The 25,792-nt window shown below is 41.6% G+C and overlaps 2 protein-coding genes across 2 annotated transcripts; both read left to right on the top strand.

The window, feature by feature from the left end:
* The first annotated feature begins 202 nt into the window (after window positions 1–202).
* Window positions 203–5,112, top strand: LOC112228595 (collagenase 3). The gene is made up of 10 exons (XM_024394048.2): window positions 203–359; window positions 721–965; window positions 1,229–1,377; window positions 2,718–2,846; window positions 2,986–3,147; window positions 3,320–3,455; window positions 3,615–3,748; window positions 4,191–4,350; window positions 4,471–4,574; window positions 4,706–5,112. The coding sequence occupies exons 1-10, from the start codon at window positions 258–260 to the stop codon at window positions 4,804–4,806; spliced, it is 1,422 nt and encodes a 473-aa protein (XP_024249816.1). The 5' UTR covers window positions 203–257; the 3' UTR covers window positions 4,807–5,112.
* A 3,892-nt stretch (window positions 5,113–9,004) lies between these two features.
* acat1 (acetyl-CoA acetyltransferase 1) lies at window positions 9,005–25,309 on the top strand. Its single transcript, XM_024394049.2, has 12 exons — window positions 9,005–9,154; window positions 9,534–9,581; window positions 9,729–9,846; window positions 16,935–17,030; window positions 17,108–17,208; window positions 17,620–17,763; window positions 17,960–18,110; window positions 18,278–18,373; window positions 18,698–18,811; window positions 23,945–24,009; window positions 24,605–24,762; window positions 24,893–25,309. Exons 1-12 carry the CDS (start codon window positions 9,104–9,106, stop codon window positions 25,011–25,013), a joined length of 1,263 nt encoding a protein of 420 aa, XP_024249817.1. The 5' UTR covers window positions 9,005–9,103; the 3' UTR covers window positions 25,014–25,309.
* The last annotated feature ends 483 nt before the right edge of the window (window positions 25,310–25,792 follow it).

Here is a 25,792-nt window from a genome sequence, read left to right as displayed (position 1 = left end):
GTTTTGTGGGTATTTTTTTCTTCCAATTTATAGTACATTACAGTACATTGTGAAAAGTAATTACGATTAAGGCAGTGTTTTTGTCTGTCATAATGTATTTGGTGTCTGTCATCACCTTGATTTCCTTCCTCTTGTTTGATGAGGGTTTTACCAGTGATGACTCACTGACATTGCTCAACTCTCCGGGCTTTGAGCGTATATAAGACGTCTCCTGGCCACAAACCACACAAAGAAGACACTCTTGAGGAAGAAGCATCATGAAGACTTTCAATCTGTGCTTACTACTAATCAACCTGGCAATAGTGGTTCACTCTTTGCCAATCTCGCCACCTAGTGAAGAAGATGAAGCCCTTGCAGAGGTATGCTTCTTGTCACATCTTTTGCTAGAAGGGCCTATATGGGTTTTACAACTGAAATGATTGTGATGGAACAGATGTGTACATGTAACTTCAAATGGCTTGGTCAGTTTGTTATTGTAAAAGAGAATGTTGATAATAAAAATACATTGGACTTAGTTGTGTTGAACTATTGATGTGCAAGAACTATTGAAATACTTGCTTAGTTAGATGCTATACTCATAACACAGTAAAGTCATTGTTTATTTTAACACTTGTTGTGTGAGCCTTGTACACCTACCATAGGATATTATATTCATAACTGTAGTAAAGGTCACCATAATGTACTATCATATTAACATCATGCTTGCTGTGTTTTCTGTAGACGTACCTGAAGAGGTTTTTTAACCTGACAGAGGAGACGGGTCCTGTGTTCAAACGGGGGCCCAGCCAGCGGAGCAGGAAGGTCAGCGAGATGCAAAGTTTCTTTGGCCTCCAGGTGACAGGAACCTTGGACGCTGAGACTGTGATGATGATGAAGAAGCCACGCTGTGGGGTACCTGATGTCCAACTCAGCCGCTTCACCACCTTCGACAATCGCAAGTGGCAGACCAACCAGGTTACCTACAGGTGAGAGGAGTGAGAAAGACTAATTTGACCATGGTGAATTTATGCTAAGAAAAAATAAGGCTTGTCTTGTTAGCATTTAGTTATGTGCGTTTATTAATCAGGTGGTCTTTAAACTTTGAGAAAAACATAAAGGCAAGTATCCACTTAGTGTGGATAATAATGTTTTTGTATTTGCGAACATCAAGTTATGTGCAGAGACAGTGATGATAGCCCTTTGAGGAATGTTTTTCTAATTTTGACTGTTGGTGTATTGTGTTCTTCAGGATTGAGAACTACACCCCTGACATGACTGTGGCTGAGGTGGACAACTCCATAGAGAGAGCACTGCAGGTGTGGGCCAAGGTCTCCCCCCTGAGGTTTACCCGCATCTACAGTGGCATCGCTGACATCATGATCTCATTCGGCACCAGAAGTAAGAAACTTTTATCCTACCTAACACAATGAAACAGAAAAATACTGCGAAACGTTTATTGTACATTATGATGCATTGTGGGAACATTTTGTGGGTGGGGAAGGAAATGCTATATTTCGAGTGGTACTGTAATTCCATTGCACAGAATACAGTACCAGACCGTATTTTTGGAGTGCCGAAAGCCTTTTGTCCACTCGTGAGTAAATGGCATTGTTGTCTGGCTCATTAACATATTTTGAGGTGTACCTTGTAAGAGGCTATATTTGTTGCACCCATTAGTGAGAATGCTGTACCAATTTAACTGGTATGTGGTAATAGTGCCCCATCAATTTACAATGTATAGGGGACAGATTGGAGTGGCAGCAAGTCTTAAACCTTTAATTGTCAACCTCAAATTACCTAGCAGCCAACCTACTGGCACCAACCCCATGTAATTACAGCAAAATACAAACCTTACCTCCCCTAATTGAATATCATTCATTCATCCATTGCAGTATTGTACTGTGTGTAATTACACAGTACATGCTTTGATACTGTATTTAGATTACAGGTGGTATATTGCAATATGAAATAAGGTAACTTACTAACAACTTGCTGCTTGTAAGTTACTGTCATATTCACAGCAACCCCTTTACAGTGTACTGTAATTAGCTAATAAGCTGATGTACCAAAATGTCATACTGTAGATGTTCACAAAGAATGTATCCATTTAAAAAGGGAACATAAAGTACTGTATGTACTGTACAGTGCTTTGTTTTGAAAGACAGACGGTCACTTCAAAGGCTCTCAGGATGTTTTTGTATAGCAGAGTTAGAAATGGAGGGATGCAGGGAGATACCTGTAGAAGATCCACTGTTTACATTCCTCCTGTCAGAGTGTAGTGCAGGTATAGAACTATTCAGGGGCACCCTCCGCTACATGCCACTTACATAACCAACACCACCATCACTCACAAACACAGACATCCACAATGGTCTCGGTGGCATTCTGCTGCACTTTCATCTCTTTTACATGGTTTGATGTGCTGACAGAATGGAGAGACACCCAAATACCACTCACATAACCATCATCACCACTCGTAATCTTAAACATATACATCCACAGTAGCATCAATATCATGTCACTGCTTGTCCCTCACTGTAATCCGTATTTACAGTTTGATGAGTTGAAGGGGTGTTATTAGAGCCACTCTGCCTTATTTCACCCTCTGAGGTGTTACGAAGTGTATCGGTTTTAAGAAACAAACATTCTATATAAATCATTTGAATATAAATGTTTATACAGTATGCATTTGTCCTTATCTCTGATGGCTCAAATGATGATTTCTCCTGTCTGTGTAGATCATGGTGATTCTTACCCCTTTGATGGCCCTGATGGCACCCTGGCCCATGCCTTCTCCCCCGGCGCTGACATTGGAGGAGATGCTCATTTTGACGATGACGAGTCCTTCAGCTTCAGCTCAACCAGAGGTGAGACCCTCTATCACGACAATATGTGGAACATGACTTCATTTACGCTGTTTCCATTGTAGGACAGTCCTGAGTGACATGTCATGATAATTGCCACAAAAGAGTAGAAGATCTGTAATTATGTATTGTCATCATAAAGGGTACAACCTGTTCTTGGTGGCTGCCCATGAGTTTGGCCATTCCCTCGGTCTCAGCCACTCCACCGACCCTGGAGCACTGATGTACCCAGTGTACAGCTACACAGACCCCAGCACCTTCTCTCTGCCCCGCGATGACGTCAACGGTATCCAGCACATCTATGGTCAGTATTATCTTTTCTCTTTCTGCCCAGTTTGCTTCAGCTTTATATTGCTAAATTCCACTTTGTTTGCTTTGGCTGATCAACAAAAAGGCTCAGGCCAAATCATTTATATAATTGATCTCCAAGTCATTTTATACTGGAACTTGAATTAATGAGTATCTGTGTCCTCCAGGTCCAAACACAGATGTGAACCCCAAACCAGACAAGCCAGATCCTACACCCCCGTCCACCCCTAATGCCTGTGACCCCACCCTAGTTTTGGATGCTGTCACCACTCTACGTGGGGAGAAGATGTTCTTCAAGGGCAGGTACAGCAAATCATGTAGCCTAGATCAAATGTTCAGTGACTTATGGTAACCTACAGCTCGAAAAAAGTCAATGAATGACACAGTTTCCCAGGAAAACAGGTTGCCTGTTCATCTGTAATCAAGAGCTTTAATGTCCTGATGTCTTCCCTCCATCCTCAGGTTCTTCTGGCGTAGCTACTCTCAGAACAGCGAACCACAACAGAGCCTCATCAAGAACTACTGGCCCGAACTCCCCGACAACATCAATGCTGCTTATGAGAGCCAGCTATCTGACAGAGTGTTCCTCTTCAAAGGTATGGCAGAGTCACCAAATGCCTCAAATTAGCCCTGGTATGGCTGTAGTCTCCATAACTCGTCTAGAGACATATCAGAGCTAGCCTCATACACTACAGTGGCTTGCGAAAGTATTCACCCCCCTGGGAATTTTTCCTATTTTGTTGCCTTACAACCTGGAATTAAAAGTGATTTTTGGGGGGAGGTTTGTGTCATTTGATTTACACAACCTGCCTACCACTTTGAAGATGCAAAATATTTTTCATTGTGAAACAGACAAGAAATAAGACAAAAAAACGGACAACTTGAAAACGTGCATTACTATTCACCCCCCCCCAAAGGCAATACTTTGTAGAGCCACCTTTTGCAGCAATTACAGCTGCAAGTCTCTATAAGCTGGCACTATGGCTGTAATGAATACTGTGTGAATATGTCTCAGCAATACATTCTCTGTCCGTGCAGATAGTCAGGTCTGGGCTCTCTACGGCTATGACATCGTCCCCGGTTATCCCAGAAACCTGAAGAGCTTGGGCCTGCCCAGTACCGTGAATAAAGTTGACGCCGCCCTGTACGATGAAGATTCTCGCAAGACCTTGTTCTTTGTTGGCGACAACTACTACAGGTTAGTGGAGTCTGTTTAATCATTACAAGTTATTGCATTTGTATTCATTTTTCTATGTACTGTGTATTGCCATTAGATGTCAAGAGTATCACAATCTCACTAATATTTATGTTACCGTAGTTACGACGAGGCAAAGAAAAGGATGGACATAGGTTTCCCCAAGCGTGTGGATGAAGGGTTCCCAGGCATGACAAGCAAAGTGACTGCAGCCTTCCAAGTCCGAGGTGAGTGTGATACAGCATCTAAACACATTACAAGCATATGGAAATGAACAATGACGTGGAAAAAATGTTGATTCAACCAGTATGTGCCCAGTAGGATGTCTCTAACCTCTCTACCCTATATGGTTTTACAGGCTTTACCTACCTCTATAGTGGCTCCTATATGTTTGAGTACAGCATGAGGACCAGGAGACAGTTACGCGTGCTAAGAAACAACTACTTCCTGCCCTGTTAGAACATCGACACTCATGAGCCATTTAAAGTAGCAGCCATGAACAACAATGAATGCAGCCAAATATTTTTTTATAATATATAATATAGTTGTTGTAACTTTGAGATTTTAAAGATTTGTTTTCTAATAAATATTTTTGTCACATGTCTATTTAAATATCTGTTCAAATATCTATTCATGCATCTCAATTACTTGATGTGTTTCTTGATTAAATTGTAACCTAAATAATCTGGAAACATGAATGTATTGAATGAAGGCCAAACAAGTTTTTAGACTTTGCATATTCAAATAAATTCCAAGTTATTTAGATTTTTTTTGCCTTTTACTGTGGTGTACTTATGGTGGAAACATTATGGAGAAAATATGCTTCAAATGACATTACAAATGACATTACCAAACAATTCACTTAAACAAATATACAACCCACAGAGGGTCCTACTAATCACCCAAAACAACCGCAAACAACTACAGAACAGGTGTCCCAAACAACCCGCAACAACCACAAACAGATACACCAAACAACCCAAAACATCCACAAGCAACCACAAACAGATAACGCAAACAACACAAACAAACCCAAACAACCACAAACAGGTACCACAAACAACCTCAAATATCTACAAAAACAGGTAACCAAAATAACCCCCAAAAAACCCAAACAGGTACCCAAAAGAACCCAAAAGTACCCTGTCCCCAAATAATGAGAAGCATCCAGCTACAGAGTATGCACGCTGAGGCCACCTGTTATGAACGAAACCTCAAAGTGCATTTTCTGGTGTATTTTTGAGTCTCAGTTGGTATGTGTTCTCTAACGCCCTGGACCACAGCTATAATATGTCACTAGCTCTGGTCCAAGGCATAGCTAGTAGCTTGCTATGGTCCCCACTCGCTCTGGTCCAGGGCATAGCTAGTAGCGCTGGTCCGCTACTAGCTAGTGTGGACCAGACCTAAACCAGAGTTAATGCGGATCAGAGCTACTAGCTACTAGCTATACACTGGACCAGAGCAAGTTAGTGCGAACCAGAGCTACACTAGAGTTAATGTGGACCAGAGTTAATGTGGACCAGAGCTAGTTATTTACTAGCTACGCCCTGGACTAGAGCTATTGCGGCCCAGTGCTACTAGCTATGCCCTAGACCAGAGCTAGTGTGGACCAGTACTAGCAAGCTACCAGCTATGCCCTGGACCAGAGCTAGTGGCAGATTATAGCTCTGGTCCAGGGCATTAGAGCACTGCACAAATACCAACTCAGACGCAAAAATATAATCTGAGACGCAAGCGCATGCTCTTTGAGGTTTGCAGACCAGGTGGCCTCAGAGTACATAATCTGCAGTTTGATGCTTCTTGTTGTTTGGGGTTCTTTTTGGTACCTGTTTGGGGTACTTTGGGGTTATTTTGGGTACCCATTTCTGGTTGTTTAGGGTGATTAGTAGGACCCCCAATGGTACATGAAATGGATATAATAACAGAGATGGAGAATAACAATGAAGGAACTCAATCTTCTACTTGCCACACTGATTTAGTATACCACAAGGTATAACTAAACTAATTATTTAGGGAAATCATATGGTGTATGACTTTGATCTGGTCTGCCTAGACTGCTAGATATTTTGTTATTTTCATGGTAAAATATTTATGAGAACATTTCGAAGAACCGCTCTGCCATATCAAGCAATGATCCTCTTGTAATGAAATACAAAGGCCAATGACTATTATGGTCCAAACACACAAAGAAAGTCGTGAAGAAGGCACAACAATGTCTTTTCCCCCTCAGGAGACTGAAAAGATTTGGCATGGGTCCCCAGATCCTCAAAACGTTCTATAGCGGCACCATCGAGAGCATGCAGACCGGTTGCACCACCGCCTGGTATGGCAACTGCTTGGTATCTGACCATAAAGAGCTACAGAGGGGAGTGCGTAAAGTCCAGTACATCACTGGGCCCAAGCTTCCTGCCATCCAGGACCTACATATACAGTGCCTTGCGAAAGTATTCGGCCCCCTTGAACTTTGCGACCTTTTGCCAAATTTCAGGCTTCAAACATAAAGATATAAAACTGTATTTTTTTGTGAAGAATCAACAACAAGTGGGACACAATCATGAAGTGGAACGACATTTATTGGATATTTCAAATTTTTGAACAAATCAAAAATGGAAAAATTGGGCGTGCAAAATTATTCAGCCACCTTAAGTTAATACTTTGTAGCACCACCTTTTGCTGCAATTACAGCTGTAAGTCACTTGGGGTATGTCTCTATCAGTATTGCACATCGAGAGACTGAAATTTTTTCCCATTCCTCCTTGCAAAACAGCTCGAGCTCAGTGAGGTTGGATGGAGAGCATTTGTGAACAGCAGTTTTCAGTTTTTTCCACAGATTCTCGATTGGATTCAGGTCTGGACTTTGACTTGGCCATTCTAACACCTGGATATGTTTATTTTTGAACCATTCCATTGTAGATTTTGCTTTATGTTTTGGATCATTGTCTTGTTGGAAGACAAATCTCCGTCCCAGTCTCAGGTCTTTTGCAGACTCCATCAGGTTTACTTCCAGAATGGTCCTGTATTTGGCTCCATCCATCTTCCCATCAATTTTAACCATCTTCGCTGTCCCTGCTGAAGAAAAGCAGGCCCAACCCATGATGCTGCCACCACCATGTTTGACAGTGGGGATGGTGTGTTCAGGGTGATGAGCTGTGTTGCTTTTACGCCAAACATAACGTTTTGCATTGTTGCCAAAAAGTTCAATTTTGGTTTCATCTGACCAGAGCACCTTCTTCCACATGCTTGGTGTGTCTCCCAGGTGGCTTGTGGCAAACTTTAAACGACACGTTTTATGGATATCTTTAAGAAATGGCTTTCTTCTTGCCACTCTTCCATAAAGGCCAGATTTGTGCAATATACGACTGATTGTTGTCCTATGGACAGAGTCTCCCACCTCAGCTGTAGATCTCTGCAGTTCATCCAGAGTGATCATGGGCCTCTTGGCTGCATCTCTGATCAGTCTTCTCCTTGTATGAGCTGAAAGTTTAGAGGGACGGCCAGGTCTTGGTAGATTTGCAGTGGTCTGATACTCCTTCCATTTCAATATTATCGCTTGCACAGTGCTCCTTGGGATGTTTAAAGCTTGGGAAATCTTTTTGTATCCAAATCCGGCTTTAAACTTCTTCACAACAGTATCTCGGACCTGCCTGGTGTGTTCCTTGTTCTTCATGATGCTCTCTGCGCTTTTAACGGACCTCTGAGACTATCACAGTGCAGGTGCATTTATACGGAGACTTGGTTACACACAGGTGGATTGTATTTATCATCATTAGTCATTTAGGTCAACATTGGATCATTCAGAGATCCTCACTGAACTTCTGGAGAGAGTTTGCTGCACTGAAAGTAAAGGGGCTGAATAATTTTGCACACCCAAGTTTTCAGTTTTTGATTTGTTAAAAAAAGTTTGAAATATCCAATAAATGTCGTTCCACTTCATGATTGTGTCCCACTTGTTGTTGATTCTTCACAAAAAAATACAGTTTTATATCTTTATGTTTGAAGCACGAAATGTGGCAAAAGGTTGCAAAGTTCAAGGGGGCCGAATACTTTCGCAAGGCACTGTATATCGCACTGGTCACCCCCCTTAGCCAACACCTCCTTTGGTCGCCTTTCCGTACAGTTCTCTGCTGCCATTGACTGGAACGAATTGCAAAAATCGCTGAAGTTGGAGACATATCTCCCTCACTAACTTTAAGCATCGGCTTTCTGAACAGCTAACTGATCACTGCAGCTGTACACAGCCCATCTGTAAATAGCCCATCCAACTACCTACCTCATCCCCATATTGTTTTTATTTACTTTTTTTCTCTATAGCACACTAGTATTTATACTTGCACGTCATCATCTGCACATCTATCACTCCAGTGTTAATCTGCTAAATTGTAATTACTTCGCCACTATGGCATATTTATTGCCTTACCTCCTCACGGCATTACCACACACTGTATATATACTTTTTTTCTGTTGTGTTATTGACTGTACGTTTGTTGCAGTTGTAAATGAGAACTTGTTCTCAACTGGCCTACCTGGTTAAATAAAGGTGATTTTTATATTTTTTATATAGCCCTTTTGTCTGTGGTAGATTCCTTTAGATAACTACAAGTTGTGTATCGTTTTTACTACAATGTCCACAATGCGCACTGACGTTATGCAAACACACCTCTCGTTCTGATTGGTCCATTGGGTTAGCGCTGTACTAGTCGGCTGAAGGTGAAATAGGTCCAACTTTGCGAACAGACCTCTGTTGCAGTTCAACATTATGTCATCAAGTGGACTTTTAACCATGCGTTCTCAAATTTGCAAGCGTTTGGTAAGTGGGGGTGACCAAAATCAATGTGGGCACTTCAAACGGGAAGCATTCCTTCTCATTTTTATCGGCCTCATGCACATGCTAGCTATTGTTGTTTTGACAGCCGGTTACGATAGAAAAGGCCTGCTTTGTAAACTTCGCTATCTATCTGATATAGTTAACTAGCCACAGCAATCCCTGTAATGTGTTAGCTTGCTATATATTGTTAGTTGACTCCTAGAAATATATTGCTCTATCTACACCTCAATAATAGCAGTAGTAGCTAATCAGATTGCTAGCTGGCTGAATGTGGCATAACGTTGTCGTCCCCCCTCACACACTGACTGTTACAAAACAGTACCTAGCTGCTAATAGGTATATCCCTCCTCTGCCCTTGCAGGCTCACAAGTACCTGTCAAGGACATATTCAACTCGCCCTTCTTTAAATGTGAGTAAGTGACTGAAATGTTTTGGAACATAATTGACCCTTTTCAGGATCTTTGCAGCTAACTTGACACATTGAACTGACTGAGTGAAAGTGAGAATGTAGTAAGCTACTCAAGGGTTTTTGCCAAACTTTGATGGGTCATTTCAGGAAGTGGTCATCGTCAGTGCCGTCCGCACCCCGATGGGGTCCTTCAGAGGGAGCCTGGCAGCCGTACCGGCCACCAAACTGGGCTCCATCGCCATCAAAGGAGCCATTGAGAAAGCAGGTATGGAAGTGATATGAAGACTTTACGTCATTCCATTCATTCACAGTAAAATGATTGACAATTAGATGCATGTTTTGACACAGCAGTAGTGCTGAGCGATTAGTGTTTTTTGAGGTCGATTAGATTGTTAAAAAATAATAATGGTTTTTGGTTTTGATACATTTTTTTAAACAAATGCATTATGTAGGTTGTGTGCTGTGACACATACTAAAACGGTTAACAAAAGTCCATTGATGGTAGTGACTGCCCATTATTGCTTGTCACTTAGCCCTCATTTATTCATATGACTTTAATACAATATTTAGGTTGTGTATATTACATTTGTTTTATTTATTATTTAATTCCAAATCATCTTCTCATCTCTATAGAGTTGCTGTCTGACAAAATCACAATTTTAGTTCTTAAAAGTAGTTCTTAAAAGTAAATAAGGCATACTTTTATCACTGCTGAATACTTATTTATATTATCAATCACTTAGATCATGTATTTTCTGGTAGAGATACCTTGCGAAGCAACTGCTCTCTATCCCTTAATCGCACATTCTTCTGTCTCTTTTACGTAGCAGGTGTAAAAGTAACATAGACTGGACAAGTAGTTGTACAATAGATCATGGTCATTGTTGTTAATTGTCAAGTTTTCTGCACTAAAGTATTGTAGAATATCAAATCAAATTTATTTATATAGCCCTTCGTACATCAACTGATATCTCAAAGTGCTGTATAGAAACCCGGCCTAAAACCCCAAACAGCAAGCAATGCAGGTGTAGAAGCACGGTGGCTAGGAAAAACTCAGTAGAAAGGCCAAAACCTAGAAAGAGACCTAGAGAGGAACCAGGCTATGAGGGGTGGCCAGTCCTCTTCTGGCTGTGCCGGGTGGAGATTATAACAGAACATGGCCAAGATGTTGAAATGTTCATAAATGACCAGCATGGTCAAATAATAATAATCACAGGCAGAACAGTTGAAACTGGAGCAGCAGCACAGCCAGGTGAACTGGGGACAGCAAGGATTCATGTCAGGTAGTCCTGAGGCATGGTCCTAGGGCTCAGGTCCTCTGAGAGAGAGAGAGAGAGAAAGAGAGAATTAGAGAGAGCATACTTAACTTCACACAGGACACCGGATAAGACAGGAGAAGTACTCCAGATATAACAAACTGACCCTAGCCCCCCGACACATAAACTACTGCAGCATAAATACTGGAGGCTGAGACAGGAGGGGTCAGGAGACACAATATTAGCCTGTTGGAAACTACAACTCCCTACTACATCGCATATTTCGGGCTTGATCTGATTTATTTATCTTACTATTGTAAAATACATTGTGTCCATAAAATGTATATAGTATGTATAAGCTGTAGAAGCCTAAGTGTTGTCCGTTTACTCCAAATAGGGGAGGGGCGGTAGGGTTGGGGGAAAATGATATATTTTGAATGTATCTAGCCTATCTACAGTGCATTTGGAAAGTAGTCAGACCCCTTGACTTTTTCCTTATTTTGTTACTTTACAGGCTTATTCTAAAATGGATTCAGTAGTTTTTCCTTCAATCTACACACAATACCCCATAATGACAAAGCAAAAACAATTTTTTAGAAACCTTTGCGCCGTTCATCTTTCCCTCGATCCTGACTAGTCTCCCAGTTCCTGCCGCTGAACAACATCCCCACAGCCTGATGCTGCCACCACCGTGCTTCATTGGAGGGATGGTGTCAGGTTTCCTCCAGACGTGACGCTTGGCATTCAGGCAATAGAGTTAAATCTTGGTTTCATCAGATAGAGAATCTTGTTTCTCATGGTCTGAGAGTCCTTTAGGTGCCTTTTGGCAAACTCCAAGCGGGATGTCATGTGCCTTTTTACTGAGGATTGCTTCTGTCTGGCCACTCTACCATAAAAGCCTGATTGGTCTAGGGGTCTGAGTACTTCCCAAATGCACTGTATAGTGTGTGTACCTCTGGGATAAAGTCTATCATGCTGGCTGCACAGAGTCTATGTGTGTATATACACTACTGTTCAAAAGTTTGGGGTCACTTAGAAATGTCCTTGCTTTTGAAAGAAAAGCACTTTTTGTCCATTAAAATAACATCAAATTGATAAAAAATACTGTGTAGACATTGTTAATTTTTTTTTAAATTAATGGAATATCTACGTAGGCTTATCTAGGCCCATTATCAGCAACCATCACTCCTGTGTTCCAATGGCACGTTGTGTTAGCTAATCCAAGTTTATCATTTTAAAAGGCTAACTGATCATTAGAAAACCCTTTTGCAATTATGTTTATGCAATTATGACCCTATACGGGTGGTACAGGGTCAATGTGCGGGGGCACTGATTAGTTGTCATAATATGTACACGTGGGTAGAGTTATTAAAGCTTTATCTTGGCCAGGTCGCAGTTGTAAATGAGAACTTGTTCTCAACTAGCTTAACTGGTTAAATAATATTTTTATTTTATTTTTTAAAGTGACTATGCTGATGATAACAGCAGAGTAGCAGTGGTGTTAAAGAGTGGGGCAATGCAAATAGTCTGGGTAGCCATTTGATTAGGTGTTCAGCAGTCTTATGGCTTGTGGGTAGAAGCTGTTTAGAAGCCTCTTGGACATAGATGTTGTGCTCTGGTACTGCTTGCTGTGTGGTAGAAGAGAAAACAGTCTATGACTAGGGTGGCTGGAGTCTTTGACAATTTTTAGGGCCTTCCTCTGACACCGCCTGGTATAGAGGTCCTGGATGGCAGGGAGCTTGGCCCCAGTGATGTACTGAGGCAGAGAAGTTGCCATACCAGGCAGTGGTGCAACCATGGTGCAGCTGTAGAACCTTTTGCGGATCTGAGGACCCATGCCAAATCTTTTCAGTCTCCTGAGGGGGAATAGGTTTTGTCGTCTCCTTTCACGACTGTCTTGGTGTGGTTGGACCATGTTTAGTTTGTTGGTGATGTGGACATTAAGGAACTTCAAGCTCTCAACCTGCTCCACTGCAGCCCCGTCGATGATAATGTGGGCGTGCTCGGTCCTCTTTTTCCTGTAGTCCACAATCATCTCCTTTGTCTTGATCAGGTTGAGGGAGAGGTTGTTGTCCTGGCACCACACGGCCAGGTCTCTGACCTCCCTATAGCCTGTCTTGTCGGTGATCAGGCCAACCACTGTTGTCATCTGCAAATGTAATGATAGTGTTGGAGTCGTGCCTGGCCGTGCAGTCATGAGTGAACAGGGAGTACAGGAGGGGACTGAGCACGCACCCCTGAGGGGCCCCAGTTTTGAGGATCAGCATGGCGGCTGTGTTGTTACCTACCCTTACCACCTGTGGGCGGCCTGTCAGGAAATCCAGGATCCAGTTGCAGAGGGAGGTGTTTAGTCCCTGGGTCCTTAGCTTATTGATGAGCTTTGAGGGCACTATGGTGTTGAACGCTGAGCTGTAGTCAATGAATAGCATTCTCACTTAGGTGTTCCTTTTGTCCAGGTGGGAAAGGGCAGTGTGGAGTGCAATAGAGATTGCATCATCTGTGGATCTGTTGGGGCGGTATGCAAATTGGAGTGGGTCTAGGGTTTCTGGGATAATGGTGTTGATGTGAGCCATGACCATCCTTTCAAAGAACTTCATGACTACAGGCGTGAGTGCTACGGGTCGGTAGACATTTAGGCAGGTTACCCGAGTGTTCTTTGACACAGGCACTGTGGTGGTCTGCTTAAAACATGTTGGTGTTACAGACTCAGACAGGGAAAGGTTGAAAATGTCAGTGAAGGCACTTGCCAGTTGGTCAGGGCATGCTCACAGTACACATCCTGGTAATCCGTCTGGCCCTGCGGCCTTGTGAATGTTTACCTGTTCAAAGGTCTTACTCATTCACATCGGCTGCGGAGAGCGTGATCACACAGTCTTCCGGAACTGCTGGTGCTCTCATGCATGTTCCAGTGCATTTTACCTCGACGCGAGCATAGAAGTAGTTTTGCTCGTCTAGTAGGCTCGTGTCACTGGGGAGCTCTCGGCAGTGTTTCCCTTTGTAGTCTGTAGTGCTTTGCAAGCCCTGCCACATCCAACGAGCGTCAGAGCCGGTGTAGTACAATTCGATCTTAGTCCTGTATTGACGCTTTGCTTGTTTGATGGTTTGTCGGAAGGCATAGAGGGATTTCTTATAAGCTTCCGGGTTAGAGTTCCGCTCCTTGAAAGCGGCAGCTCTAGCCTTTAGCTCAGTGTGGATGCTCCCTGTAATCCATTGCTTCTGGTTGGGGTATGAACGTATGTCCACTGTGGGGACGATGTCATCGATGCACTTATTGATGAAGTCAATGACCTGAAGTGGTGTCCTCCTCAATGCCATCGGAGGAATCCCGGAACATATTCCAGTCTGTGCTAGCAAAATAGTCCTGTAGTTTAGCATCTTCTTTATTTGTCCACTTTTTTTATTGATCTAGTCAGTGGTGCTTCCTGCTTTTGTTTTTGCTTGTAAGCAGGAGTCAGTAGGATTGAATTATATTCTCATGTTCATTAACCAATTCAATTAAACTACTCGGTCTGCTATATCAGGATTTGTAGGATACTGATAGAAATGAAAGCAGACAGAGGCCCAGCCTACTATAGTCAAATGTTTATTCACGGAACCTTCTGGCGTACACAGTACAAAGACCTTAATTTTATAGTGACACACATACTTCCACACACAACATTAGGTATCCGACGCCCACACTGTCCTGCTTCCCAGCCGACAGAGATTAGGGGAGTCAGGGAGAATAACTTCTTCCCGCCCTACCCCAAGATGGGGAGACCCTGGGAAGTTCTCAGTGCCCCAGTCAAGGTCGGCCTGACTCTTACAGTCTGTTATCACGATACTAGGCATATTGTCTCCAAAACATTAATTCTGACCAAAAACTACACTCCCGGATATATAATTCTACTGACTAAACCCACACACAGCATTAAAATATTCCAATGATTCTAATCAATTTCATAGAATCATATGGTTTCCGAGTGTAATATTCTAATCATTTATTAAAACATATCCCATTAACAATTTGCCAAGTGGAGGGAGAGCTTTGTGTGTGAAGGTGGTCCAGAGTTTTTTTTTAAATCCTCTGGTTGCACATTTTAACATGCTGACAGAAATTTGGTAAAACGGATTTAAGTTTCCCTGAATTAAAGTCCCCGGCTACTAGGAGCGCCGCCTCTGGGTAGAGGTTTTTTTGTTTGATTATGGCGGAATTACAGCTCATTCAATGCTGTCTTTGTGCCAGCCTCTGACTGTGGTGGTATGTAAACCGCTACGAAAAATACAGATGAAAACTCTCTCGGTAGGTAGTGTGGTTTACAGCTTATCATGAGATACCCTACCTCAGGCGAGCAATAGCGCGAGACTTCCTTAGATATCGTGCACCAGCTGTTTACAAAAGTACATAGCCCGCCGCCCCTTGTCTTACCAGACGCCGCTGTTCTATCCTGCCGGTACAGCGTATAACCAGCCAGCTGTGTGTTGATAGTGTCCTCTTTCAACCACGACTCCGTGAAAGATAAGATATTACAGTTTTGAATGTCCCGTTGGTAGTTTAATCTTGCGTGTAGGTAATCTATTTTATTCTCCAAAGATTGCACTTTTGCTAGCAGAATGGAAGGAAGTGGGGGTTTATTAGATCGCCTTCAAATCAGCATTAATGGGTTCGATTACAGGCTCAAAATGGCCAGAATCAAAGACCTTTCTTCTGAAACTCATCAGTCTGTTCTCGTTCTGAGAGATTAAGGCTATTCCATGCTAGAAATTGCCAAGAACCTAAAGATCTCGTGCAACGCAGTGTACTACTCCCTTCACAGCGCAAACCGGCTCTAACCAGAATAGAAAGAGGAGTGGGAGGCCCCGGTGCACAACTGAGCAAGAGGACAAGTACATTAGTGTGTCTAGTTTGAGAAACAGATGCCTCCCAAGTCCTCAACTGGCAGCTTCATTAAATAGTACCTGCAAAACACCAGTCTGAACATCAACAGTGAAGAGGCGACTCTGGGATGCTGGCCTTCCAGGCAGAGTTGCAAAGAAAAAGCCATATCTCAGACTAGCCAATAAAAAGAAAATATTAAGATGGGCAAAATAGCACACACTGGACAGAGGATCTCTGCCTATAAGGTCAGCATCCCTGAGTCCCCTCTTCATTGTTGACGTTGAGACTGGTGTTTTGCGTGTACTATTTAATGAAACTGTCAGTTGAGGACTTGGGAGGCGTCTGTTTCTCAAACTAGACACACTAATGTACTTGTCCTCTTGCTCAGTTGTTGCACCGGGGACTCCCACTCTTTCTATTCTGGTTAGAGGCAGTTTGCGCTGTCCTGTGAAGGGAGTAGTACACAGAGTTGTATGAGATCTTCAGTTTCCTGGCAATTTCTCGCTTGGAATAGCCTTCATTTCTCAGAACAAGAATATACTGACGAGTTTCAGGAGAAAGGTTTTTTTTTTTTTTTCTGGACATTTTGATCCTGTAATCGAACCCACAAATGCTGACGCTTCAGATACTCAACTAGTCTAAAGAAGGCCAGTGTTAGTGCTTCTTTAATCAGAACAACAGGTTTCAGCTGTGCTAACATAATTGCAAAAGGGTTTTCTAATGATCAATCGTCCTTTTAAAAATGCTTAAACTTAGATTAGCTAACACAACGTGCCATTGGAACACAGGAGTGATGGTTGCTGATAATGGGCTTCTGTATGCCTATGTAGATATTCTATTAAAAATCAGCTGTTTCCAGCTACAATAGTCATTTACATCATTGAGAATGTCTACACTGTATTTCTGATCAATTTTATGTTATTTTAATGGACAAAAAAGTAGCTTTTCTTTCAAAAACAAGGACATGTCTACGTGACCCCCAAACTTTTGAATGGTAGTATATATGACAAACACACACTCACATGATTTATCTCTAGAGAAACTTATCAATGTGTGCATTGAGCTCACAAAAAAACGAACAAAAATGGAATTCAAATAATTGAACAGACTTAATCGCTAGGCAGTATACAGCACAGTTAGGCTAGTAAAATATTGTACATTTCATCTGAAAGGAGGTGTCAACTGCACAGTCAATTTGTTTTATCTGTAATGGTATGTATATTGTGTGATGGTGGCCAGGTATTCCAGTTGAGGAGGTGAAGGAGGTCTACATGGGAAATGTACTGCAGGCTGGGGAAGGACAGGCCCCTACAAGACAGGCCCTGCTTGGTGCAGGTATGTTTAGAAACACACATATACACACACACACCACGTTATCAGGTGTGCTAATCGACTGCTACTTTCCCCCACAGGCCTGTCCCTCTCCACTCCAGCAACAACAATCAACAAAGTCTGTGCCTCTGGAATGAAGTCTATCATGCTGGCTGCCCAGAGTCTGATGTGTGGACACCAGGTACAGTAACATAACAGCTCACTGTGTTACCATAACATGACTTGACACAAGACTTAGCTGCTATTACCCCTGCTCTGATCATCTGCAATATCACTGTGTTATTCAGTTTGCTAAAACATTATGGTAGGTATGCTCATATGAGGTCATGGAAGATCACTGGATTTTACTACATAGAGAAGAATAAAACCCTAGTGGCATTGCACTCACAGAATACACATGTCCGGTGAAGGTCATTGTGACCTAAATATAACCATGTTATTAATCTTTATCTAATAAGCCCATTATTTTCCGATGGAAAGGGTTGCATCATGTAACATAGGAATAATCTCCTAAAAAGTGTTCCGGTTTTTGCTGAGAAACAAATCTGGTTGCTTTCATTTTTGTTTCTCCCACTAACTCTGACTGTGTCAGGATGTGATGGTGGCAGGCGGTATGGAGAGTATGTCCAATGTCCCCTATGTGATGACTAGGGACACTCCATCCTACGGAGGCGTGAGGATGGAGGACCTCATCGTAAAGGACGGCCTCACTGACGTCTACAACAAATTCCACATGGTATTTTATCACTGTGTATTAAATATTTAAATAGAGCAAATGTTCTCTATAGGAGTGTATGTGTTCGTGTTCTTGCTGGCCGCTGTCCGGACATTATTATTTCCATTAATCTGGAGACAGAGTAAGCAATGGTTAGTAGTTGAGTTCTTGACTTTTGAAGAGGATATAATGTGTTTTAATGGAATTTAATGTGTAGGGAAACTGTGCAGAAAACACAGCCAAGAACAGCCAGATCAGCAGGGAGGAGCAGGATGCCTACGCCATCAGCTCATACAGCCGCAGCAAAGCAGCATATGAATCAGGAGTGCTTGCGAAAGAGATTGTCCCCGTTAGCATCCCCCAGAGAGGTAAAGGATGGTATCCTATAACATATAACCTCAATAACTAATGTGTAACTAAATAAACTAAACCAAACCATGTTACCTAATGTGTAACTAAATAAACTAAACCATGTTACCAGGTGTATTATCAGTGGTCAGATGCATGTAGCTGACATAATGTTGTTCCTCTGCAGGCAAGCCTGATGTGGTAGTGTCAGAGGATGAGGAGTGGAGGCGTGTGGACTTCAGCAAAGTCCCCAAACTAAGAGCAGTGTTCCAGAAGGAGAATGGTAAGCACCCTAGTCCAATTTGATAGGCCTCTGAACTGGTGTCTGCTGCATGTTTGCTTATATATTACTGAGTAGGAGGGCATCTGAGCTTACAGAAAGCCAAAAATAGATGTCTGTTTTTTCAACTCTTGGGTCGATGTCCTTTTTTCATGGTAGCCCAAGGTAATCCATGATAATGGGCATAGAGAAAACGTCTTCAGAAGTAAAACTACTGTGAACGGTGTTTGCATAAGGACCGAGACAGACTCAAACATTCACTGATGTGCTTGAGACAAACCTCTGTGTGCAGATTAAGTTGATTCTGATTGGTGATTTGGATTCCAGGCACGGTTACTGCAGCCAATGCCAGCACGCTGAACGACGGGGCCGCCGCTCTGGTTCTCATGACGGTCGACGCGGCAAAGAGACTCGGCGTCACCCCATTGGCCAGGATCGTCTGTAAGACACCACCCCCTCCCCCACGTAGCCCAGTACCAGACTGTAGTTACATGATGCTATGGCACATAGTGTCTTTGTAGAGATAACAATCCAGGGGGATTCCCAGGAACATCATGAACTTTCACCTTAAACCTCTTAGAGCTACCCCCTACTTTTTTCAATTTCCGCCTGAAGACATACCCAAATCTAACTGCCTGTAGCTCAGGCACAGAACCAAGGATATGCATATTCTTGGTACCATTTGAAATAAAACACTCTGAAGTTTGTGTAAATGTGAATTGAATGTAGGAGAATATAACACAATAGATCTGGTTTAGATAATACAATGAAAAAAAAAAAACGTTTTTTATTTTTATTGTTGTATCAATCATCTTTAAAATGAACAAGATAAAACATTCAGATAGGATGATGGGGACAATTTCAGTGAATAACATAAGAGAATAACAGTACTTGTGCAAAGTTTCAGAATGATAACTTCCAAAATGAGTGTGCTACATGACATTCATCATGAAGTCACCCAGGTGTCCCACACAAGTAGTCCAAATTTACCCAAGTGGCCAAATTGGTGAATTTATACATTTTGAATGGAATAACTATATACAAAATACCAAAATGGTATTCTAACCCCCCCTCCCCCAAAAAGAAGAAAACAAAAAACATTTACAAAATAACACTTTCAATATTTGGAAGACCCTCAGTCCTCTACACAATATTATGCTGCTGATGCCAAGTGCCATAGCACATCCATGCCTGCAGAAATACATTTGGGCAGATGAACACCACTTGTGGCAGGAGCTGGATGAACCAGCTTGAGTGGGGGATGGACACATTGGGGGCTCCCATTCGGAGTCAGTGTCACTGTGAATGAAAATGTTCAGTTAGAATAGTTTCACATATGAGCCCTGTATGAACAGGTATAATAAACAGATATGTATAGAGTACAGGGAACATAAGGTTTAATATATTATTACAGACCTGCTAGATCTACAGTCTCATATTATGACATTTCACCTAGATCTACTGTCTCATAATATAATAGACAGACCAGCTAGATCTGTCTTTATGATATTACAACAGACCAGCTGTATATACTGTCTCCATTTCACTTTGGCCATTGTTGTGGGCCTGCCCTCCCCTCAATAGCCTCAAATAGGCTATTTCATTTCACAAATAATATTTTATATTATAAATTTCAAACAGCATTAGCATGAGGAGAACTTACCAGTCCAAAACGATGTCCTCTCCGTTCAAAAAATATTCCTCCATTTGGGAATCGCTAAATGAATCGTCCTCAATCAATTTCTTCTAAAATTGTGTGTACATCTGTATATCTAGACTTAGATTTAGCTTTCCCTGAATTAGTCACCATACTGATTGATATATAAACAGCTGAATATGCGCTTTACCAAAACAATGCTGTGCGCAACATGCGTGGCTCCTTCCGGTATGAATCGTCAATGGCGAATGAACCTCTTTATGCCGGAGTTTACTACATGGGTTGGTCTTCCAACACAAACATTACATGTTGCCGTTTACCTCAGCGCATTGGCTATCTACCCAGCTAGATTTCAAGGTGATCAGTGGTCATTAGGTTAAAATACAGTCAATCAACGAAACAGCGGGCAAATCATTGGTGCACAATGATGTCATTACTTGTTGTCTTCAAATCAGTTTCTTTCAGTCAATACGTCCCGTGAAATGATCCATCAGGTTTGGTTGTGTTACAAACAAACCAGTTGATTGCAATGACACCAAACATGACTGGAAAAGTCACGTTTTGTGTGTGTATTTACCTCAAATGTGTCGTCGAAAATGGAATGAGACGGAATTCACGACACAAGCGGTTCAAAAAATGTTTCGTGTTAGGCTATAAAAATGGATTTTATCAAACAAAAGACCATTCATTGTGTAACAATGAGCATTGGGATTGCAAACAGAGGAAGATCGTCAAAGGTAAACTATTTATTTTATTGCAGTTTGTGATTTTGTTACGCCTGTGCTGGTTGAAATAGTTGTTCTTTATGGGGCTCTTTCCTCAGATAATCGCATCATATTCTTTCGCATTAAATCCTTTTTAAAATCTGACAACACAGTTGGATTAGCAAGATTGTAGGCTTTCGAAATATGTGAGACACTTGTATTTTCATGAATGTTTAATATGACTATTTATGTAGCGATCACCGTATGTTGTCGAATTTCATCCCGCTAACGGGTTCTGTGCGGAGAGAGGTTAACGGTGCAATATGCAGAAATCGCTCTGGTTGATAAAATTCTAATAGTTCACCTGATTTCATTTTGTGATAAAACAAACAAGTTTAGTGTAGAGAATCATTGTGCCATCAAAACCGCTGTGAAATATATTTTCATTAACCAAAAATGTTGTACAATGCATTCGGCAAGTATTCAGACCCATTGACTTTCTCCACATTTTGTTACATTAGACTTATTCTAAAATGTATCAATTATTTTTTCCCCTCATCAATCTACACACAATACCCCATAATGACAAAGCAAAAACAGGTTTTTAGAAATGTTTGCAAATGTATTAAAAATTTTAAAAACATGTACCTTATTTACAAAATTATTCAGACTCTTTTCTATGACACTGGAAGTTGAGCTGTGGTGATGTTTTTCAGTGGCAGGGACTGGGAGACTAGTCAGGATCGAGGGAAAGATGAATGGAGCAAAGTACAGAGATCCTTGATGACAACCTGCTCAGGATCTCAAAAGGACAACGACCCTAAGCACCCAGCCAGGACAACGCAGGAGTGGCTTCGGGACAAGTCACTGAATGTCCTTGAGTGGCCCAACCAGAGCCTGGACTTGAATCCAATCTATCATCTCTGGAGAGACCTGAAAATGGCTGTGCAGCGATGCTCCCCATCCAACCTGACAGAGCTTGACAGAGCTTGAGAGGATCTGCAGATAAGAATGAGAGAAACTCCCCAAATACCAGGGTGTGTCAAGCTTGTAGCGTCATACCCAAGAAAAATCGAGGCTGTAATTGCTGCCAAACGTGCTTCAGCAAAGTACTGAGTAAAGGGTCTGAATACTTATGTAAATGTGATATTTTAAAAATTCTAAAAACCCGTTTTTGCTTTGTCATTATGGGGTATTGTGTGTAAATTGAGGGGAAACAGCAATTTCATCCATTTTAGATTAAGGATGTAAAGTAACAATGTGGATAAAGTGAAGGGGTCTGAATACTTTCCGAATGCAAAAGGTCAAAGATGAAAGTAAACTTTTTTTTCTTTTTAAATGACACTAAAAGGGAACATTGTTACATCCAATGCCTGTTTGCCTGAGACTGATGCCACGTAAGTGCCTCTACACGCGTATACACTCTGTTTCGGGGAGGACTGTGGAGGGGTCTTGGATGGTTGAGGGGCAGCTCTCAGGGGAGCTTTGATGGTTGCTGGCCTGGGGGTTGGGAGCTTAGGCCGGTGGCTGAGCGGTCGCTGGTTCGGGTTGTTAGGGTTCGTTCCTTACGTCCTTCTTTGTCAATCATTGGTGAAATTAGCATTATGACAATATCTTTAATTAAATAATTCAAAAACCTTTATTAATGCAACTGCAGACAGAAGTTGACAAACATCAAACAAAAGGTCTCAAGTTGTTTTTTAAAACCGAAGTCCCACCTTAGTGTTGTCACTGACTACATCATTACCTTTTTTTTACTCCTGAGACCAAAACCCTGCATCCACAGCTGTACAAACATAGAGTTTCAGTGTTTATCTAAAAGCTAGGCAATAATTGTCCCCTCCCCAAAGTTTGATTTATTGTGGAATGTCTGAGTAGTCTCTTATCTTCCACACTCCCCTGCAGAGTTGTCTCAGTCACATATTTCTAAGATGGGTTTTCTTTATAAAAGAGAAAGAAAGCGCAAACAACTTGGTCCACAGTTGTTTGCTCTTTCTTTCTCTCTCTTATAAAGAAAACCCATGTAGTCTAGGACCCTATAAATGTAAGGAGGGAGGGGTCTGATAACACCTCCCCTTCTATTAATATAACATAAGCAAAATCAATTATTCTAATACATCAAACATTTGTACAGCCCCAAATCATGGCCGCTAGGTGAATCCTGACAGGGTCCCCGATTTGACTTGGTGGGAGATCTGTCCATGTGCTCTTGGGCGGGGCGCTTGACCCTGGTTCCTCCTGTGGGTCGTTCTGGATGGGAGTGTATGCTAGATGACCGACTGTAATGTAAATGTTGAGTGACTTCACTGCACTGTTTATTTATTTATTTTTAAATCAATAAATTAAAGCATAGAAATGGCGCACATAGAACAGATCTACCGCTTCTTAGACTTGCTTTCAATGAGTGACAGATCACATTTCTATGTGAATTTGGTCCGGTCGCCCAAAAAGTTACATATTGCAGCTTTTAATAACACATTAAAAATATGCTATTCATTTTACAATTCAGGTTAAAGTGCTAAGCTTTATAAAGAGCAGTATTTCCCCTTTATGCATTTAGCCACTGCGCACTGCCGCTGCTAAACCGCCACTGTGGGATGGTTAAAACGTTTTCAGTGTAAACTTACACTATTAAAACCAGATATAAATGATGTAGGAAAGATAATAGCAATATATTTTGGGGGGGGAAGTTCTTATAAACATCAAATTTAAAAATCAGCCAGTCAGGGAGAATGTAAAATTCAAAAAATGACATGGCATGGGGCCTCCCAATTTTTATTTTATGTTTTGAGTCACTCCGGTAGCCTAAGAACAAGGCATGCCATGGCAAAATGTGTATAATTCCAGGAAATTTGCTTTGAAACAGCTAAATGTTTTCTTTCCTGCCAAGAGGGCCTCTAAAACCGTGCCATTGGCCATACCCACTACCATGCCCCCCCCAAATGTCAATCACATACCAGTAATTTTTAGAATGCCGTGTGATGCTGCTAATCAGTTGTTACCGCAGCTAGCTGGTCCAGCTGTTGTCTCTACAACGTCCTGTATTACGATTGAGTCTCATTAGCGATGTTGACCACAATAGCAAAAACATTAGTAATACAAAACTTCTTCACATATCTGAAACGTGTGTTTTTTGGATTATGATCAAGTTGCAAAATTATGGCTTAAATATTACATGTTGCTCCTTTTAAATAAAATGTCTTCATTTTCCAGCTTTTGCAGATGCAGCTACCGCTCCCATTGATTTCCCCATCGCTCCTGCCTTTGCTGTACCAAAGGTGAGTCTGAGTGTTAATGGGAAATCTCTAAATGTTTAAACTCCCTATTCATCTCCAGCACTACCCCCCCAATATCAACATATGTGAAAAAACAGCATTTTTATGTTTTGTAGTACAAATACATTTTTAACCAGTCATAGGCAATGCCTACTCATCATTGGTTGAAGTCACATGATGCATACCTGATGATGCCATTGGAAAATTGTATCTTCCTTTATCTTTTTGACTACAAAACATAGAAACCTGCCACTTTCTCATACAGTATGTTAATGTTGGGGGTAGTGCTGGAGAACTATATGAATTTAAAATTTTTATTTTATTGTTATGTCCCTTTAACAAAATGACTGATATAGTGGTTGTTTCAAGTAACTTGTGGGTCTCATCACTGTTCCTTTTAGATAATATGGGTTATCAGAGATCGGGACAGTAACATGACTCATGAATATAGCTTTTCACGGTGAAAAAAGCATCCGTCTTTGTTCAATTTAATTGAATGACAGCACATATTTGCTGTAAATGATCATGTATTCTCAGTCAACCTGGTAAAATAAGTGTGAAATATAAATAAATAAATGTACATTTTTATGGTCCTCAGGTCCTGGCAGCTGCAGGGCTAAAGAAGGAGGACATTGCCATGTGGGAGATCAACGAAGCCTTCAGTGTTGTGGTTCTGGCCAACGTGAAGATGTTGGACATCGACCCCAGCAAAGTCAATGTCAATGGAGGAGCTGTCTCCCTGGGACACCCTATTGGGTAAGCAGCATTGCCAGAGAGTGCTATGCCAAAAAAATCCTGATGGTAAACAAATAAAAGCCTGATAATAAGGGAGGGAAAAGCCAGATCTTTGTGATGCTTACTTTCTGTCATTCTGTCAATCTCTCAGGATGTCGGGGGCGAGAATCGTGGGACACATGGTACATGCTCTGAAGTCTGGCCAGTACGGCCTGGCTGGGATCTGCAATGGTGGTGGTGGAGCCTCCTCTATCATCATCCAGAAGTTATAGGAATCTTTTCTCCTCCCCTTAAAGGTTATTAACAGACAAGCATATAAACTGCCTGAACTGAGCTGTTAAAACACTTTTGGATGTACTTGTCATGTTTTAGACTATGCCTTATCACTCTCGATAATATGTCTGAAATGAACAACCTCCAGTCTGGCAGCCTTACTGGTCACCTCACGTACTGAACTAATATTATAACTCCCATGTTTAAGTCACTCCTGTTGAATGTTTGTTGCAAGAGGCAATTTTATATTTAACTTTTCGACTGTAAAGATTAATAAATAGTTTATGAAAAAAGAGCCTTCTATCATTGGTTTCTTGTCTTCATTGTTATACATAACCGATCATGTTATACATAACCGATCCTTACTGTAAATGTGTAGCCACTAAACAATGACCATTTTGGTTGAAAGAGCTTTTCATGATAAGATGAATCGTATCAAAACATAGCGGTTTATATCATATGTCAAGGTAATATGATTTACAATTAGATGCACACATTTTCCGAGGCCAACCCAAGAACACTTGGAGAGATGTCCAAGCAGAAATGACAGAGCTGCCTCAACTTGAAAAACATCCCCTGAACCGATTGAGAACATTCTTCAATTGCCTATGCTCCTTATAGGAAGTGTCACGTAAGTGGATACGTGTTTATTTTTTTAAACTTTTGAATAAGACAAAAATGGGTGTCTGTCTGCCTGTAATAGTCAGAGGCCTTGGCCACAGATTAAAGTACAGTGCTTTCGGGAAATATTCAGACCCCTTCACTTTTTCCCACTCAG

Source organism: Oncorhynchus tshawytscha, linkage group LG30 (assembly GCF_018296145.1).
Source record: "Oncorhynchus tshawytscha isolate Ot180627B linkage group LG30, Otsh_v2.0, whole genome shotgun sequence".
Lineage (NCBI taxonomy): Eukaryota > Metazoa > Chordata > Actinopteri > Salmoniformes > Salmonidae > Oncorhynchus > Oncorhynchus tshawytscha.
Note: the sequence above shows the minus strand (reverse complement) of the source record. Positions and strands in the feature narration are given on the sequence as shown.

Coding starts and splice junctions, on each gene's coding strand:
- acat1 (XM_024394049.2), top strand. CDS start 9,104: ATGTCATCAAGTGGACTTTTAACCATGCGTTCTCAAATTTGCAAGCGT. Junction 9,582..9,728: donor CAACTCGCCCTTCTTTAAAT/GTGAGTAAGTGA, acceptor GGGTCATTTCAG/GAAGTGGTCATCGTCAGTGC. Junction 18,374..18,697: donor AGTGTTCCAGAAGGAGAATG/GTAAGCACCCTA, acceptor TTTGGATTCCAG/GCACGGTTACTGCAGCCAAT.
- LOC112228595 (XM_024394048.2), top strand. CDS start 258: ATGAAGACTTTCAATCTGTGCTTACTACTAATCAACCTGGCAATAGTG. Junction 2,847..2,985: donor CAGCTTCAGCTCAACCAGAG/GTGAGACCCTCT, acceptor GTCATCATAAAG/GGTACAACCTGTTCTTGGTG. Junction 4,575..4,705: donor TGCAGCCTTCCAAGTCCGAG/GTGAGTGTGATA, acceptor ATGGTTTTACAG/GCTTTACCTACCTCTATAGT.